General features: G+C 39.3%; 1 protein-coding gene across 1 annotated transcript; it reads right to left on the bottom strand.

Moving 5' to 3' along the window:
* Positions 1-13956: 13956 nt before the first annotated feature.
* On the bottom strand, positions 13957-19052 carry LOC119783236 (G-protein coupled receptor 22-like). Its single transcript, XM_038284631.1, has 3 exons — positions 18628-19052; positions 16818-17809; positions 13957-15611 (listed from the first exon to the last, which is right to left on the bottom strand). Exon 3 carries the CDS (start codon positions 15605-15607, stop codon positions 14291-14293), a length of 1317 nt encoding a protein of 438 aa, XP_038140559.1. The 5' UTR covers positions 15608-15611; positions 16818-17809; positions 18628-19052; the 3' UTR covers positions 13957-14290.
* Between the last annotated feature and the right edge of the window lie 238 nt (positions 19053-19290).

The following is a 19290-nucleotide window of genomic DNA, read 5'->3' as shown; positions in this document are numbered from 1 at the left end:
CAGTACGGTGTGTGCCACTGGTTTTGTGTAACATAAACTCTTATGAATCACAAATGAATATTTCACGCAAACTTTGAATATTTCTAAATTTCTAAATTTTTCTAATTTCTAATTAATTTCTACATTTCTATGCTTTTAAACGACTGTAATATTGAGCTAAAGGTACAGTAGCTCTGACACTTCCAATGTCTTTATGAATTTAGCCATTGTGCTATTTACTATTCTAAAGTCATACATTTTTCAGCATCAGAATATAAAATACATAAACATTATTATATTTATGTGCCTACAATACTCGTATATAATTTGTAAATTTCATTGTCGAGAAATTAAATGCAAAAACTTCGCCATCCCATTTGCTGCTGGATTCTCTGAAAAAAGCAAGAGGATTTTCTCCGAACGCAAAATCCAAGTACCTTTTAAACCAAAGAGGACCCTTAAACAGAGTCTTGTGCATCCTAAAGACAAAACCCCTCAGACCAAATATGAGCGAAGTGATGTATGCAATTCAATGCAGTGATGAATGCTCTGATCTTCATATCGGAGAAACCAAACAATTCTTTTGAGGACCAGAATGTTCACATTTTGGACAAAGAAGATAGGTGGTTTGAAAAGGGCGTGAAGGAAGCGATGAATATTAAAAAAGACTCAGATTTCAGCTTTCAAAAACCTAGAATGCAAAAATTTAGTTGATTCCTTCCCGCTATCATTGCAACCCCCACCCCATAGAGGGGACCGAAACACCTCGCCTGTTTCAGCCAGGCCAACAATTCCCTCCAACGACCCTCTTTCAGAGACCTAGACAGGTATCAGGTATTACAGGCCAACAAAGATTCAAAGGACCCCCATTCCAAAAGGGCGGAACCACTCGTTCGGTTCGGTTCGCATGTTTTCTAAGCCAAAACAAAGTGTTTTTGGTCCACTCTATAAAGCCTCAAACTCAACGCTATTTCTGACACTTTGAATTGAAAAAGCTACCTGGATGGGAAGAGAAATGTCTTCAAACTTGGAAACAAAGTCCACTGGATTGTTTCTCTACTTCTTTTTTTGATTTTTTAAATTGTCGTTAGGTTTTTATGTTCCAGAAATCTGTTAGGTGGTTAGTTGGAGATTGTATCACTATACATACTTATAGAAAAAATACACATTTAAGTGGAATTTAGTATGTTACACAGCAGAAGATGAAAGTAGAACATAATATGTCTAAAAATGTATCAGGATATTCTGTGTTCTATAGATCAGATAAATTCGTCTTAGGCTACATAAAACCACTTTTTTCTAAGAAGGGTAAAAGTCTATTCCACTCCTAAGGTATGGCAGCAACAAAAATAACAAAAGCAGGTTGTTCTAAAAAGGAGTAGAACTCAGGGAAATTATAGTCTGTGCTGCCATTTACTCTACACTTGTGAGCAACGGAGAATTTTGCAACTTTAATTTTACCTAGTAAATAGCTTGGAATTGGATATACATAAAAGGCTCTTTTAAATATGAATGCCCACCATGACATATCAGATTCAAAGTACGGGGCTGTGTTAATAAGCTGTTATGGTGGCCCTATTCAGATCTCTTCTTCGTGAGAAATGATTGCTGGTGTAATCATGAGACAGCAGTCCTTCACTGGGAGGAAAACTCTCACCCTCTCTCACCCAGAGTAGTTGACAGTCTGTCATTGCCTGTCATGACAGAAATAAAAAAAAAATCGACAAAACTGCAGGTGCTGGAGAGGAGCGTGGATGGATATAGGCCCAGAAAAGTGCTAGATGGTTGTAAAGTCAAGGACAAGTTCACAGAGGCAGGCCAGGGACCGACTGATGTCAGCACAAAACCTCAGATTTTTATACCTCCAGGTTTTTTGTTCTGCACGATGAGAATAAGTCAGTCAAACCTGGTTTTAACGCTTATTAATCAGCAGTGTTGGGTAAGTTACTTTAAAAATGTATTCCGTTACAGTTACAAGTTACCTTGTTTAAAATGTAATTGTAGTGTAACTTTTTCGATTCATTTTAAAAAGTAATGTAACTAATTACTTTTGATTACTTTTTGATTACTTTAAAGTTTTAATGAGTATTGACCCATGTTCAACATTAAATTTTTGAGAACTGAATGTGAACCTTAAAAAAGCACTAAGCTGAGAGGGAACTGCTGACAGGCAATCACAGGATGTCCACAAGAAGAGATGCTTCGTCTATCAGTGAGTTGCACTTACCTCTAAATGTTTCCTCAGGTTTGACATAGATTGCTTCGATGTGGACAAGTTCTTGATAGCCGGCAAACGCTTCTTGCACTGCGCGGTTAAATTTAAGACATTTTCACAGATGTAAATGAAATGCTCCTTAAATTTCCAGTGCTGGAAGGCTGTCATTTTGATGCGCTGCTTGAGCTGAAATAGAACCGTCCGCTCGCTTGCTGTTCCTCAAGGAGGCTCCACCAGCACAGGATGGATCATCAGAGTGGCAAATATGATAGAGACAAGGAGCCGTAGCGGGAAACGGCGATACAGGGCGCGGAGCAATAAAATATCATTACATATTTCGCAAAGGTTTTTCTTTATATTTTAAAAAAAGTGTAACTAAATTTGTAATTCTTAATATTTTCGGAAGTAAGTGTAACTGAATTATATATTTTCTCATTGTAACTGTAACAAATTACAGTTACTCTTTTTTTGAAATTAAATTACGTAACATCGTTACATGTAATCCGTTACTCCCCAACACTGTTAATCAGATATTCCCTTATAATGGCAACTTTCATGAAATACAATATTTTTTAACACTGAAACAAAAGCACTTCGGAATATCCATATATATATATTTTTTGTTTGTGTGTGTGTGTGTGTTTACCCGTGATGATTAATCTCTTCTCTATAAAACAGCCATTATAAAAGGAGAATTCTTGTGTTATTAAGTCCCTTCTCTCTGCTGATAACAACATACAACACTAATCAAAACAGAACTGGTTCAAGAGCAGATTTTGTGTTCTTTAGAACTGCACACTAATGCCATTAAGGTCATAGCAGGTAGAAGCCACGCTCTATTGTTTGGTTGTCTGTGATTCCCGGTGTCCATCTCTGAAAAAAGGCTTTTCTTGTGCAGAGATAACAGGTTTGCCTTTATCAATGTCGTATATCTCCCAACTCTGTAAAATGTCCTTCCATTTCTCTAAATGTGGCTCAGCGAGAGTAACATTTGGAAAATGACCACAAGCAACAATTTGTCAAGCTGTGCCAGCCCGGTGTGTTCAATTCACTTTCTTTTTCTCTACAGTAGCAGAATTACAGTTGAGTGTTCGGTGACCTAATGTAATAGAGGCTCCATATGAACAGAGTAATGTGATTTCCCGGGCTTTTATTCTGTCTGTGGCGAGATAGAGAGTGGCCCTGAAGAGATGGCATCTGAATTGGGGCTGGCTGTCTGAGAAAGGTAGCCATTGAGCGGGAGATAGAAGGACATAATGCATGTCATGCGGAGAGAGGCAAATAGCAGCCTTGATGTGGACTACACAGAAAAAGGACAGGGGGGAAAGAAAAGGGTCCCCTGGAACATGGGAAGAGCCTTTAGTGAATCGTAAAATGGTCTGCTGGCTCCAATAAATCTCCCTGAAGCTCTGCAAAGACCTTGACACTTTCGTTGACAATGCATTGGTCTGTTTTATATGTTGGCCAATGTCTCTATGTTGACTCAACGCTTTTAATGATGAATTTTAGCTTATTTTTTAAGAGTGGACTGTACAAGTTTTGTTTGGAATTTTTATGGCTTTTCTTTTCACACACAGGTTGAAGTTATTTATTGAGGCTTAAATGTATAGCTACACTGAAATGTCTCATAACAGTTTGCTGTAAAAGAACATGGCTTTGCACTAGTTTCTAACATAATTCTTGGAAAGCACTCTTCTTAAAAATGTTTCATTTAAATTGGACAGTCTTAAAAATTGCACATACTTTCTTAAGCTTAAATCAGAGTTATTAGTGTTGAATGTGCTTATTTTATTTATTTATTTATTTTTTAACAGTGTCCTGTCTGGCAATGTGGCAATAAGAATAATTGTCTTGATGCCAAAAAGAGCCCAACAGATTTTAATTTCACAAGTGTAGCAGTATGGCAATTGTCATACACTTCCTTTTGTGAGTTTGTCTGCATGATTCTGTGTCTTTGTTTTAGTGTTGCCCTGTAAAAGTCTGGCAACCTGTCCAGGTTTTACCCTGCCTTTCACCCAGACTGCTGGAAATAGGCAACAACCCCACATGACCCTGACAAAATAAGCAGAGGATGGATGAATGGGTTAAATGACTTCTGAATCATAACCATCCATACTCTAGTTGTCCAATTTCACTTTCTTATGTGATGCTTTGTTAAACCCACTGGTCACTTATTTTTGGACAGGTTTATGTCTTTACTAATAAAAATGCTGAAGCTTTTATTCTACTTAACTGCTTGCTTAATTTTAATAACTCTAAAATACTGCCAATCAGCTTTATGTTTAATAAGATAACTTCACCCAATGTATACATCTTGAGCTAAGTAGAGCAGAAGAAATGGGGGGAACAAAAGCTTTGTTTTTTCTTTTAGCCTCCAGTGATCAAAATGCTTAATGTAATGTAGCTTTAAATTGTTATATTTAAAGATGATAATGAGGTCAAGTCAAATTTTGATCAGGTCACTGCCTAGCCTCACCAACAACATGTTAAAACATCCTTAAAGGAATAGTACACCCAAAACATGATTAGCCTTCATTTTCTACTCACCCCCATACTGAACAACACTCTGGAGTAATTTTTTGATATCTCAAATGCATCTGGAGATCTGGGAGGCTTCTTGCTGTCTGCTGACATTCAAATAATGGAGGTCTATGGTGACCGAGACAGAAAGGTCCATAAAAGTCCACAAAAAACGTTTCAATATTCCTCCATACTGCTCGTCCAATGTATTCCAAGTGTCCTGAGTGGGTAGCATCCATAATTTACTCGAAACGAAGTCATTTAGAATGTTTTTAGAGCATAAACAGTAGTGTATAGGATTTCCTGAAAGCGCGTTCACAACGCTACGGAAACCGCGGCAGACCAAACCAGATGAAAGTGCGCATTCAGCTCAGCAAAGAAACCATGCTCTTCCTCAACACTGAAGTCCTCAGACATTTTTCTTTCATTGTTTCTTTCTTTGCGCAGGTAAACAGCACATTTCTTCTTCTACGCTTGCATTATTGGCAGAGCAGACGCTGAATGCGCACTTTCATCTGGTTTGGTCTGCCGGCTTCCGTAGCGTCATGAACGTGCAGGTGCGCGCTTTCAGGAAATCCTATACACTACTGTTTATGCTCTAAAAACATTCTAAATGACTTCGTTTCGAGTAAATTCTGGATGCTACCCACTCAGGACACTTGGAATACATTGGACGAGCAGTATGCTGTTTGTCTGTAATTTTCCTGGAGCCAATATACTGTTAGTAAAAAAAAAACAAGAAAACTCAGAGTATTAAGATCAATAAATTGTTTCTGACTTTGACTCCACCATCTCAAACAATAAATCTTTACCTGACACCTCCATCATGGTCTTTAAAGACATAATTGTGCTTTAAACACAATTTTAATGTTGGATCAAAGGCAGTTGATCCAAAGCTTTAATTTTGTGACCTCAAAACATTTATCCACCTGGAAATAAAAGATTGTCCTCGATACCTTTAAATCTGATTTCCTAAGATCAACTCAAAATCAAACTCTTAAGCTTTTTCACAACAAAAAGATGGAATTTTCAATCCAACATTGAAAACCACAGTGAAACCTTAAAGGAGTAGGTATTCCAGAAAAAGTGCCTAAAGGAAAAAAGCTCAAAATGTATTCCAAGCATTTGTTTTTGTTTTTATGTGCTTTTCCTGCTTTTAAGAGGGTTTTTTTTGGAATAATAGAATCATTTTAGATATTGTCTATTTTCAGAAGATATCTGGCTTATTTGGGGCTATATTATAATTAGCAGCTTAATATAATTTAGACCTTTGACTGCATTTATTTAACAATACTATGTAATTTAAACTTTCACTTTGTACCCCTGGCATTCCATTACACCCCATCAGACTTCCATTTCATACCCATAAACAAACTATTTTATTTCTTTACTCCATTTATCTTCTTTACAGTTAGGCAGCAACTAGTACTTCTGCCTAGTAATATGTCTGCTTCTGTCTCCTTGAACCACAGTCGGCCTCGGAAGATGGCCTCTCAAACTGAGCCTGGTTCTGCTGGAGGTTTCTTCCTGTTAAAAGGGAGTTTTTCCTCTCCACTGTAGCTACAGGCATGCTTAGTGTGAGGGATTGCCTTAGAGTCAATGAGTCGATGCAATCAACTGGATTTCCTTTGATAGAAAACTCTGAATTAATTTGACTGTATGATCTGGTTAAATTGTAAAGTGCCTTGAGATGAAATGTGTTTTGAATTGGCGCTATAGAAATAAACTGATTAGAATTGAATTAATGGGGGAAAAAAACAATTGAAATACTTAAATTTCATGCTTGGTTTTCTAAACTATTTGGGGTTTTATTCCTAACACTGACCTGCTAACGCTCCTGAAATATGACAATTAGTCCTCACCGAAACTCAATGCAGTAACTGTAAGTGACCTCCTGTCGGTACACATTATTTACTGAAGCCACATAACAACAACAGACATGAGTAGATTATAGAAAATTACTTTAACACATTTGCTCTCAAAGCACCTTTAAAACATCCCCCAGGTGGATTCAATGTGATGCATACAGCACATGGCAAACCTATTTATAGAGGCTACCTCAAGGGCATGCTGTCCTGGTACGTAGGAGAGCAGTATTGCAGAATTGAAAACTGTGATTTAAAGCATTCTACTGCGGAATCCATGATCTTAAACAACTTCAAAATTGTATAATTATTACTGTAAAATCTTATCTTTCCAACAAGTTTCCCTCTTCTACAAGCTAACCGGTCATTCACTCTTTCAATCAGTGCTTTTAAGGCACCATAACATCTCGGCTTCTGGTTTAAAGCACGTTCATAAGGATCCTTGCCTGCCTCAATATTCCCACATCAATTTTCTCTGCTGTGCCACTAACCAGATGCTGACACCCAGACATGGATTTGATTGTGGCTGTGCAATCAGTCTGGTAGCCAACAGCTTTATGGTTTCAAATAGGCTCCCCGGTCTTCTACCATGTGTGAGACAGCAAAGGGACACATGTAATAGGTTCATTATGGAGATGAAGGGGAGGTAGCATGGAACAGGATTTTTGTGTAGAATTTCCTCATGTTGGTCTTCTATTCTAATCTATTCTATTCTATTCTATTCTGAGCATTGAAATTGGAGTTCTCTGTGTGCATACACTTCAATAAGAAAGTGATTGTTGAGAATGATGTGCAGGTTGCACAGGTAGTGCCACCTTATAAAATGTGGTGCTGACCGTCTGCTTCTAGATTTACCATTAAATAGAACCAGAGGCGTAGCTAGAATATTTTAATAAGGGTGGCCAGGCAGTAACCAATGTACACTCAGGGGTGTCCGAAAGTGGTTAGGCGCCAGAACCTCAGTCAATCCACACAGTTTCAACAGGAAAATTAATGACATTTTCTAAATAAAGACTAACTATACTTTCCTACAGCCTTTGCTAACAAATAGAAGCATATATTTAAACATCCATGCTGTCTAACTTAAAGGTGTAGTGGACTTAATTCTTTCAGGTTTGAGTTTTGGGGCGAACATCTTATTCATTGTCATTACTAACATACTTTTATCAATAACCGTTCATAGAACTGCATAGAATTAATATTTACAAGTAAGTATATCAACATTTAATGGATTACTTATTATTAAAAGTAGTTATTTATCTCTAATTTCACTGAAGACTCAGAAATGACTTGCAGAGACATAATTTTCTCTTTACCCCATAAGACAAAATCTAGAGTGTGAATTCTGTATTTATCATCTTTAATGTTAGTATATTGATGAACATCATTAACCACAGGGGGGTTTTGTTGTCCAGTAATTGTTAAAGGAAAATTCCGGTTTTTAACACTTTTAGCCCATTTTCTGTAGTGTCCAGGATGAAATCGAATGATCGACACCAAAATGTTGACAATTGGTCCTGTCTCTGCTTTTTGGCTCATGCAGAATCCCCCCCTGGCTGCTTCAGAATGGCTTCCATAGTGCATGTCCGATAATGTCCTTAAAACAACCTTAAACATTCTTTTTTTAAAATATGCTACTCACCGGGTCGTCAGCGCTGTTCAATGACGTTCCAAAAAAGGTTTCGTAAAGAAAAAACTTTCCTGTAGTGTTTTATTTAGCATTTTGTAAATCCCATTGAGTTCTGTTGGAATAGTCAATATCCCTCCGCAACCGGAAACGGAAATGGGGCCTGTTTACCCTTAGTTGTAGTCTTTTCGCAAAGCCCAAGTGTTTCTGCTTCACTCTGTGTACTCCGACGTCAAGGTGCTAACGTCTCTGTTAAACACTTTAAAAAACTCTGAAAATGGAATACGAAAGGTGGATTCTTGAGGAGGACATATTGGACTTTGAGTTTGACGGTAGAGGATACCGTCGCCAACTAGTGGTCTGGAGTGTGCAACGCTTCAGATTCGAACCGGAAGCGGAAGTTTATAAGCGGTTGTGATGTATCGGAAAAAATAGTTCTGAGATTTACAAAATGCTAAATAAAACAAGACAGGAACGGTTTTTCTTCACGAAACTTTTTTTGGAACGTCATTGAACAGCGCTGACGACCCGGTGAGTAGCATATTTTTAAAAAAGAACGTTTAAGGTTGTTTTAAGGACATTATCGGACATGCACTATGGAAGCCATTCTGAAGCAGCCAGGGGGGGATTCTGCATGAGCCAAAAAGCAGAGACAGGACCAATTGTCAACATTTTGGTGTCGATCATTCGATTTCATCCTGGACACTACAGAAAATGGGCTAAAAGTGTTAAAAACCGGAATTATCCTTTAAACGTTCTTTTTTTAAAATATGCTACTCACCGGGTCGTCAGCGCTGTTCAATGACGTTCCAAAAAAAGTTTCGTAAAGAAAAAACGTTCCTGTAGTGTTTTATTTAGCATTTTGTAAATCCCATTGAGTTCTGTTGGAATAGTCAATATCCCTCCGCCACCGGAAACTGAAAGGGGGCCTGTTTACGCTTAGTTGTAGTCTTTTCGCAAGGCCCAAGTGTTTCTGCTTCACTCTGTGTACTCCGACGTGGAGGTGCTAACGTCTCTGTTAAACACTTTAAAAAACTCTGAAAATGGAATACGAAAGGTGGATTCTTGAGGAGGACATATTGGACTTTGAGTTTGACGGTAGAGGATACCATCGCCAACTAGTGGTCTGGAGTGTGCAACGCTTCAGATTCGAACGGGAAGCGGAAGTTTATAAGCGGTTGTGATGTATCGGAAAAAATAGTTCTGGGATTTACAAAATGCTAAATAAAACACTACAGGAACGGTTTTTCTTCACAAAACTTTTTTTGGAACGTCATTGAACAGCGCTGACGACCCGGTGAGTAGCATATTTTAAAAAAAGAACGTTTAAGGTTGTTTTAAGGACATTATCGGACATGCACAATGGAAGCCATTCTGAAGAAGCCAGGGGGGGATTCTGCATGAGCCAAATAGCAGAGACAGGACCAATTGTCAACATTTTGGTGTCGATCATTCGATTTCATCCTGGACACTACAGAAAATGGGCTAAAAGTGTTAAAAACCGGAATTTTCCTTTAACATATGAAGAATTAAAAATGTTAAATAAATTAGAACTTTCCACTTGAGAGCCCTACTGCTGCCACGTCTGTATTAGAGGGAAAAAACGGTAGGGGTGGCCACCGGGGTGGCCGCTGATTAGCTGAGGGTGGCCATGGCCACCCCTGGCCCCCCCATCTATCTCCGCACCTGAATAGAACACCGAATGCTTTAGCTGGCAGCTTTTATTTTCTCTTCCTCCATGGCTGTATGTTTACCCCAATAGAAATATTTTCCTTCCTTTTTAAGGCCAGCTTAGACAAAAAATGCGAAGGTGCAGCAACTTAAGAGTTCATTAACCTTATTGAATCATAAAGCCTTTGTGTTGTTGTTAAAATGTCAATTTAATTTGCTTAAATAGGTTATTCTGAAACAACTTCCAGTTACTTTGTAAAAGAAACATACATTTTCTGTTTGCACCAAATGCAGGAATTAATTGTTTCTACCACAATGAGTGTAATTTCCCCTCTCTTGTTTTTGTATTGTGTTGTTTTCAATTATTCGTCTTAAATTAGGCAATTTGTTGTTGTTGTTTTTTCTAATTGAGTAAAAATCTATGGCAGAGGGGGAAAAGAAGAAGCAGACCAGAATCTGATTACATCTGGTTAATGTCAGCTGGGTGATGAAAAGCATGGTGTCCTGTTGTGTCTGTGGAATGTGTGTGCGATTGTCCAACTCTAAACAGTACTTCCTGAACAGTTCTTTTCTTTTTCTTTCTTTCTTCACTAACATCCCTTACTCTCCTCTGTGTACAATATCGGTCAGAAGTTCACAGATACTCATCTGAGGCGTAATTGTAAGATTAATTACAGGGTTTTAACAACATATTGAGCTCTTTTTTTATAATGCTGTGGTTTGGCAGTACGGTACGCTCCTTCCATGATTTAGAAACTTGAATTTGTTGCACCAGTTTGAAATAATTAGATATAATTTCTTCTCCACATAGAGTCAAATTATACATTGAGGTAAAATATGTACTCACCCACATGCAATTTCCTGCAGAAGCTCACATTTAGTTATAACAAAAAAAAGTGTGCTGTTCTGATGTTACCAATGCTGTTAATATAAATGGAAAAGATCATTCCTTTGGGTTTGCATTCTGGCACAGACCTAGCATTTAATATCAATCTACAAGTTTTAGATAAGTTTGGATAAGATTTATTCGCCTTTCCATAACTGGTTTAGTGGGAAATTCCTAAATTAGGTCTTTAAGAATCCTTTTGGTCAGTTGTATTATAATTTAACCAGTAAAGAGAATGATTCTCAGCGACTAAAGTAATCCGGCAATAGGGCCGGATTTCCGGCTAATAGCGCTTGCCCGTGGGTAAAAAAAAAATCACTCGAAAATAAACTGACGGCGAATAAATTTTAAAAAGACAAACAAAATCCCTTGTGTTTGTCAGCCAATGGTAGCAAAGGAGCGATCTGAGACTAACAGCATTAGCCAAACAGAAGAAGAAGGGGGCGGGAGCTGCTCTTGCGGTCTCCTACACCAGGGGTCCCCAACCACCGAGCCGTGGACCGGTCCGTCGGTCATTTGGTACCGGGCCGCTCAGAAAAAAATATATATATATCAGATCAGAGTCTGAGTGATGTTTTATTTTGATAAATGTAAAACATTGCGGTATTCTCTCCCAATTACATCAGTCAGTGCATCTGTGCCTCTTGACACAGGTTAATTCAGTTCAAAACGCATCCTATCTATAACATCCTTTCTTTGTGAAGCGGGATTTTCTGCGGTTACAGCGACCAAAACAAAGCTACGGAGCAGACTGGACATCAGGAGCACACTTCGTCTGTCATTTTCTCCGATTACGCCTACAGTAGATGGCTTGTTTCAGAATCAGGGCTCCCACTAATTCAACATAATGGTGAGTTTTATTTTTATGCTGTTTGTATTTGATTTTATGCTAGTTGTATCATTTTATTTGATCATATAACCCCCCACACTTTAAAGTCTGTTCCGTGAAAATATTGTCTGACATAAAACCGGTCCGTGGCGCAAAAAAGGTTGGGGGTCCGCTGCATACACTACATGTTTGCCGGGAGCTACGGCAACAGCTGATTTACCAGCATCAATCACTGACCGTGTATGTAGTTAAAAATAAGGGTTTGTGCTTTCCTCACCGAACACGACCTCTCACAGCCTGGTTATCCTCTCGCAGCAGTGTGTCGCAGTGAGCTATTCACAGGTATGATGCAGACATTTTTGGATTTAGGCCAAATATTGAAGCATGGTCTGTGCTATGTTATTCGACGCCAAAACGCAAGAGGGACAATCAGGAACGAGCTGCGGGTCTAGATACGGCTGAGGCGGTGAGGAAGCGTGGGCAAGTTTGTGCGACAATCGAGGGACGTAAGGGTGAAAAAGAGCGGGGATCCAGGTGGAAAAAGGGTCCCAGCGTTCTCGCACTTTGCTCTCCTACCTGGTCCATCTTCACAAATCTTTTCCACAATGGCGGTCATACGAACAAAATAAGCCGGTATGGTACCAAACGGGAATAGAGTAGAGAGGAGGTAGGTTGGACCAATCAGAGGCCTCCTGTCTGCGGTCGCCTATAATTTGCTAAAGCTGCACCAGAGTGTCTGCGGAGGGGACGGGAACGTCTCTGCGATCACTTTGACACACGTAGATGATCTAGTTTCAAGTAAATCAGCCTTCATTTACACTAGATATAGATGCACTTTTGCCATCTTCTGGCCGACTTTGGTATTGGATTTTCAAAAGTCTAATTTAGTCTTCAATCATTCATGCAATCTCCGATCCAATGCCCGCACATGCCCCTGGCATGGCTTGAATGTACACACACGTGAATATATATATATATATGTATATATATACAGTGTTGTGCCTGAACGCGTTCATTGAACGAAAGTTCATGAACTCGTTCATATTTTGGGCGAACGTGAACTGAACGTACTGCATTACTGCCTGATGAACGTTATTGTGAACTCGTTCATTCTGGTGTCTGTGAACGGCACGCTCTCTCAGTTTAACGTCGTTCAATAGGTTGCCAGATTTCTATAGAGCCCTCCAGGCGAAACCCCGGCTAAATCACACCGTAAACAGGCCTTAATATGTAGCGGGAAAAACACCCAATCTGGCAACACCAGCTACCAGTGTCGTAGCCTACAGCCGAGTGCGTCATCAAAACAAAATGCAGCGTGGAAGCCACAGCAGCATGGAGGCGACCGTGGAGGCGACAAAGCACCAGTATGATCACTTAAAACAGTTTTATGACCTGGTGGTCGGTGAGGATGATGGCAACAATCTTACATTTCTCTGCAAACTTTGCCCGCCGGCTTTCAGTAAAAAAATCCGCACTTCAGTAACCTTAAATTCCAACCTCAGCCTGGTCCCTCAGTTTGTGTTAGTAAAATGTTCTTGAGGGTTTTACTATTCATGTAACTTGTTTGTTAAACCTGCCTGGTATAATTTTCCAGGATTCCAGTATTCCTTTTTAGTATGTACTGAAACGGAATTTCAAATTGAAAAAATTATTAAAATAAAAAAAAAACATTTGCACCTTAAAGACTACTTTCCTGTTTTTCTTTTAATAATTCCTCACAAAAAAGACCATTCAAGCAGCACATTTTTCCTGATGTTTTTGAGAATATACTGTAGGGGTGAAAGCTGCAGCTGCTACTAGTGTGAAGTGAATGGACAGCAACAAAGCATTAAAGCAACAATGGGGAAATGCTGTCCCCTCAATGCTAATGTAAACCCTGGTTGGATAAGGATTCAAAACTGGATATGAAGATGAAATCTGACGCACAGTTTCAGAGTTACAACTGATAAAATCATTGTCGTCTGTGGTTCTACAGTAGGCTATGGTGTAATTGAGCAATATATGAAAAAAAAAGAACTATGAACTAGTTCATTTTTTGGAACTGTGAACTTTGAACTAGTTCACGTAGAAAGAGAACTTTCCCAACACTGTATATATATATATATATATATATCCATGATAATTAATCTAAACCTTTCTCCTGCACTATCTATGACCCAGCTGTGTCCCTCTCTTGTATTTATTGTAAAATTTCCGTATTAGGGCTCTCTTCTCGAACCCTCCCAAGCAATAAGGTTAGCTGTCGCTGGAGACCGCTGGGACTGGTGTCAAGAAAAAGTGGCAACATGACAAATGTGTGTAATCTCAAAGCTGTTACTGATTCACAAACATTTTACCCGAGGGATTGGAGAATAGGACGCTGCATCAGATGTGAACACAAAATTTATTATAAATATACGTTTACATAACAATTCCTATTACTCTCTCTATTTAATTATCTTGTTTAGCCTATTCTGTACATGTAACGCTATGTACATGTTTCGTTGTTGCTGTTACAAAAGTCATGCAATATCTACAATACAATAATACATCTAAGAAATGTGTTTCAGTTCTCAATAAATAGTAATAAATAATCCACCTTCTACATTTTTACATTTTATTGCACATATTATTTTACAGTTTTCCCTTTTTAATGATGACTCGAAGTCAATATTAGCTGCTTTGACTATTTTTCCCTTTAAGATAATGAGGTTTTATTTTACTCTACATCCTCAGAAGAAAGACATTTCAACTTTGCATCTTTGTCCTCAAACGTCACCTTTTTGTTCCTCTTTGGGTCGATCCAGGAGTTGTGAATGATAGCGTTATTAGGGGTAGGATCAGCCTCAATAATCGACACCACTCGCTTTTTCATCTTGCTTTTTAAGACTTTTTGGAACTTCTGCCTTGTAAAGGCATAGAGCAGGGGGTGAAAAATGGTGGTTCCATAAGCCATGACCAGGAAACCTAGCCTTAACCTGACCATAAGGTTACTGGGGCCCACACTCAGGATGACTGTGTTCAGAACTGTGATCGGCGTCCAGCACAAAAGGAAGGTGGACACAATCAACAGCGACATCCTGAAAACTCTCTTCTGACGTTCTCGCCTCTCTCGGTGGCGCTTGACAGCCCTACGTAGGGCGATGATGACGGAGACAGACGTGCGCATCCCTAGTGTGGGATTGCGGCTGGTGCTGCCCTGGGATCCATCTGTGGCCTCTTGTTGTGTTGACATGGCTGTCATGGATGGGCGCTTTTTCCTGCGAGCCTTTTTCTTCTGTGAGGCATGGAAACGTGTACCTATGCGAATGTTGAGCGCCTGCAGGATCTTTGAGTAGGTGATGAGCATAACAATGGCCGTAAAGAAGAAAATTGGGATCTGAGCAAGCAGATGATAATAGAGGCCGGGTTCATAGTTGTACTCGTTGCTGAGGACCTCATTCTCCACCTCTGTCTGATTTATCTTAGTCTGGTTGTGAGCAAAGAAACCCACCTCAATAAAGGGGACAAGAAAACTAATGAAGGACAGCAGCCAAATCAAAGCCAGCAGGGCCAGAGCACGGCCCATGGTCAGCACCCTGTTGGCTGGTTTCACAGAGATATCATAGCGGTCAAGGGTGATGGCGAGCACATTTGCAGCAGTGGCAACACTTGCGAAGGAGACACAGGCTTCGTGGAAACAGCAGACGAGGGCCATGTCTTTTTCCACGGAAAGAAGCACTACGACGATTGTTAGGGGGATACAGCACACACAGATCAGCACGTCCAGCACATGGAGATTCATGGTGACGATGTTACTGACGGAACTAATGAGGTTTGACTTCATACAGTAGAGGGCAAGCACCGTGAGGTTGGAGCTCAGACCTAGCAGGATTTCCAGCATCAGGAAGCCTGTTAGAGAGATCTGAAAGCTAACAGGGTAGGGGTATGGGTCGGAGGTCGCCAGACTCATGGCGCTGCCGATAGGCTCAGTGTTGTCGGTGACAGTGATGTTGCTCATGGTGGCTTCTTTTTGTCGCCAGGGAAAAATATGCATTATCCTGCATAAAGGGAGAAGAAGAAAGAACTTATAATATAAGTTGGTTTCTAATATCTTATCTCTACAAATAATAGTAATTAAAAATGTTAATACAATATCATTATTGGAAAATACATCCCACTGAAGAGAAGTCTGATATCCTGATTTTCCTTGCAGAGCACTTTCCTACTGTATAAATTGCAATACAGAGATATATCAGTCCGTTTTAATAGTCCATTATAGACCTATAATTTGATTAAAAAAATTTTACATGAAATTTTATAAGACTTAGGAATCAGAAGTAGTGGCATAAAATGTTTTACTAACCTTCCTTTCGTAGCTAAGTTAACCTTATGGTTAGCAGTCGTTTATCATTTAGGGACACTTCTAGATAAACACTGGGTGTATTTAAGAAGTGGTCATTCAAAAAGAAGTAAAAAAAATTTAAAACAATCCATTTTGTTTCCAAGTTTGAAGACGTTTCGCTTCCCATCCAGGAAGCTTTTTCAATTCAAAATGTCAGGAATAGCGTTGAGTTTGAGGTTTTATACAGAAGCCATCAAAGCCTTGTTCTTTTGTTTGTTTTTTTAAACATGCAAATTGAAACCGATGATTCAATTTGCATGTCCAGTGGATTGTTTTTAATCTACTTTTTTTGAAATGACTATGACCTGGATGATTGAGAATCTTAATTAGGACTAAATAAATACAGATTTAAGATTTAAAGTTTCATTTTAAAGCATAACATTTTCACTTAGTTCATTAGCTTGTTTATCTTTAGTAGCTGTAAATACATGTCTGTGCTTATTCCCTAAAGAATCTAAACCCTTACACCAGATTTCCGGCCTCTGATCCCAGCTCCGAGCTGCACTTTAGTATTAAAACTGTTTTATTACATGAATACTTCTAATAGCTAAATTAAGTATGTTTTTTAATAGATCTTGGCTTAAATTATGTATTTTACAAGAAACAACTACATTTTCTCAAATATATCACTATATGATGGACTTATACTATATATAAGTCTGAGCAGATAAAAATATGTGCACTATTTTGACTGAAATGCACAAATAAACTGCATGTCATTTTAGAACCATGTCTTAGATTAAAAATGAGACAAACCTCAAAAGCATTTGTAAAGTCATTGCTACCGTAAAATGGCCTAGCACATTCAAATGAAGACATTTTTCAAGATAATATGAGGGAAAACAAAAGAGGATTTATTTACCCTTCGCTCCAGAACTATCTGAATACCAGGACTGTGTAATTAGGGCAGGCAGTCCATGCTGGATCCACAGAGAGAAGCATCACATCCAAACACAGCCGTTTCTGCTCCAGCAGTGTCCCGTTCGCCCAGCGAGGCTTTTCCTTTTACTGCCAGTCCATCCCAGAGGTACACAAAAGCACCTGGCTGTCGCACCAAAATCTCCAGCCTTTTTTTCCCAAGCTCAGAGGCCACAAACCAAAAGCTATACTTAGTAAATATTGACTTTGAGGAAGACGTACACATTGATAGATCAGCTGGAGAAGGGATAAGATGTCAGAGACTTCCTCTAAGATATCACATAATTCCCAAATAGCATTTCAAATACAAAAAAAATGAATAAAAGTCTTTTTTTTTTTGCAATGAACTGGAGGAAGTTGCATATAATGCATCCAAACAAGTGCTTATCTATTTTATTCCGGCCAGAGGATAATGAGACGTTTCTCAGATGTGTATATTTAGAAAATTGCTTTCATCCATTAGCAAGTATTCCAGAAGAAAGTGCATTAAGGCGGTTCCCCAGCATGCATCAAGGTGATGTCCAGATTGTGCCAGGAATAGGTCAGTGTGACCGGACAGTGTCTAGGCCTTTGCTTCCCCACGGGGCACTAATGGAAAGGGCCTTCACTCTCCAGCCTTCACATCAGTCATTAAATGTCTGGCTCCAGCCAACATTGACTTGTAAACCAAGCGCAAGCCTCCAGGTTTCCCCTCAACAAGCAGTACCCTAAATCATCATCGGTGATGCTGCTGCCTCACGGATGTCCAATCACCATGACACGTGTGATCAGCGGTAAGTGGAAATGTTGTGGCTCTTTTCAGCAGGCTATGAGAAGGTCATTTTCATGAAGTCATGGAAGCCGCTTCTTCAGCCAGAGAACAGGAATCTTTGACATCAATTTAAAATCAGGAAGCAGAACGTTATCGATATATCCTTCGTCTGTATGTCTTTGGACCTAAAGTGAGAAGGAAAAATAAGACAGTAAGTAATGAGGGAGTGAGACGGGGAGTGAGAAATTGCAGAAGGAGTAAGTGGGGGAGTGTGGGGGATGTGTGAGTGAATATAAACATAATTCTCAGCAGAGAGCACGGAAATTCTCAAAAAAACATTGAGCCCACCCTCTGATGCCTGATTATGTTTTTGCATAACACCATATGGTCTTTGCATCCTGCTTGTTTTAATAAAATACTAACAATAGTAGATCTCATCTTCCCGTATCATAAGCAAAGCTTGTTAGCGCTGACATTTGGTTGTTTATAAAGACACAGCACTGATGAAACGGTAATTCAGTTTTCATGACCGGATGCTTTAGTAAAGAGTATTCCCTTAGGAGAGCTCTGTCTGTTATTACAATCAAAGTTATGCCTTTTTTAAAGGTTGTTTCAGCCAAACAATTAGTTAAAATGTCAAGAGAAATGTTAAGTGAGTACATTGCATCACTACCATGTTTCCATACAGAACAGGGGATTTTTCCCACCATGAAATAAAAGTGCTCCATCAAAGTTGTAGTATTGTAGAGTCTGACAGCTGTGCATGTGTCTGAGCAGCTGCATGACTCACGCATTCTAATTAAAGATACCAAAAGCATTTATTTCTCGAATAAAAGTTTATAAAATACAACGGATTTAAAAATCTTTAGGAAAATGAGGACTAGACCTCAGAGTGGTGCTTTGAGTTTTTTCTACCATCTTGCAAACCATATTCATACAGTAGTCTGGTTCTATATCAAGCCAACAAGTGTGAGGTGCACTATCAAAACCCAGCAAAGCTCACCATCACGAGTAAACACAAAGGCTCTTCAGGAGGTCCAGTCACCACATTCCATCCTCTTCTTTCGTTGCTTTAAAACTGCAGGATGACAGGTGAAGATTCTTGATGATTTGACAAAGAATTCAAAGAAACAAATCAGATTCTTGTTGTAAAAGAAAAAGCCTTCAGTATTCTCTTCATAAGCACCAGTCAGAAGTCCTGCAAAGAGTTGTCCTTCATGGATGTATGCAACATCACTGTTTTTTCTTCAGGTCCTTGTTTTTTTCACCAGATTAGATTATTATGCGAGTAATCTACATCAAACTAACTCTGTTACGTTTCCTCTTTACCTAACTGACTGGATTAGAGTGCAAACCATCACACTCCCGGTATCTCTCCATCTCCTACTCTCTTGCTCTCCTTATCCTCCCTCGCTCCCTTGTTCCCCCTCTCCCTTTCTCTCTCTCTTACTGCGGAGGTTTGCAGTGCTCCCCCTGTCCTGATTGGTCTGCAGTAATAGGCTTAACCCTTTTCCTACCAGTAAGGGGAGGTGTTTCTTGTAGTTTTGCCTTGGTCCTCGTTTCTCTTATCCTTACTGTGTGACGCTACAGGGATATGTTTAAAATGTTCCAAATGTGTCTTAGCACAATGACTTTTGATGTCAGTGTGCCAAACACGCAACCTGCT

The sequence above is a fragment of the Cyprinodon tularosa genome, unplaced genomic scaffold (assembly GCF_016077235.1).
Source record: "Cyprinodon tularosa strain WSP-4 unplaced genomic scaffold, ASM1607723v1 ctg200, whole genome shotgun sequence".
Lineage (NCBI taxonomy): Eukaryota > Metazoa > Chordata > Actinopteri > Cyprinodontiformes > Cyprinodontidae > Cyprinodon > Cyprinodon tularosa.
This window is presented reverse-complemented; position numbering and strand designations above follow the sequence as displayed.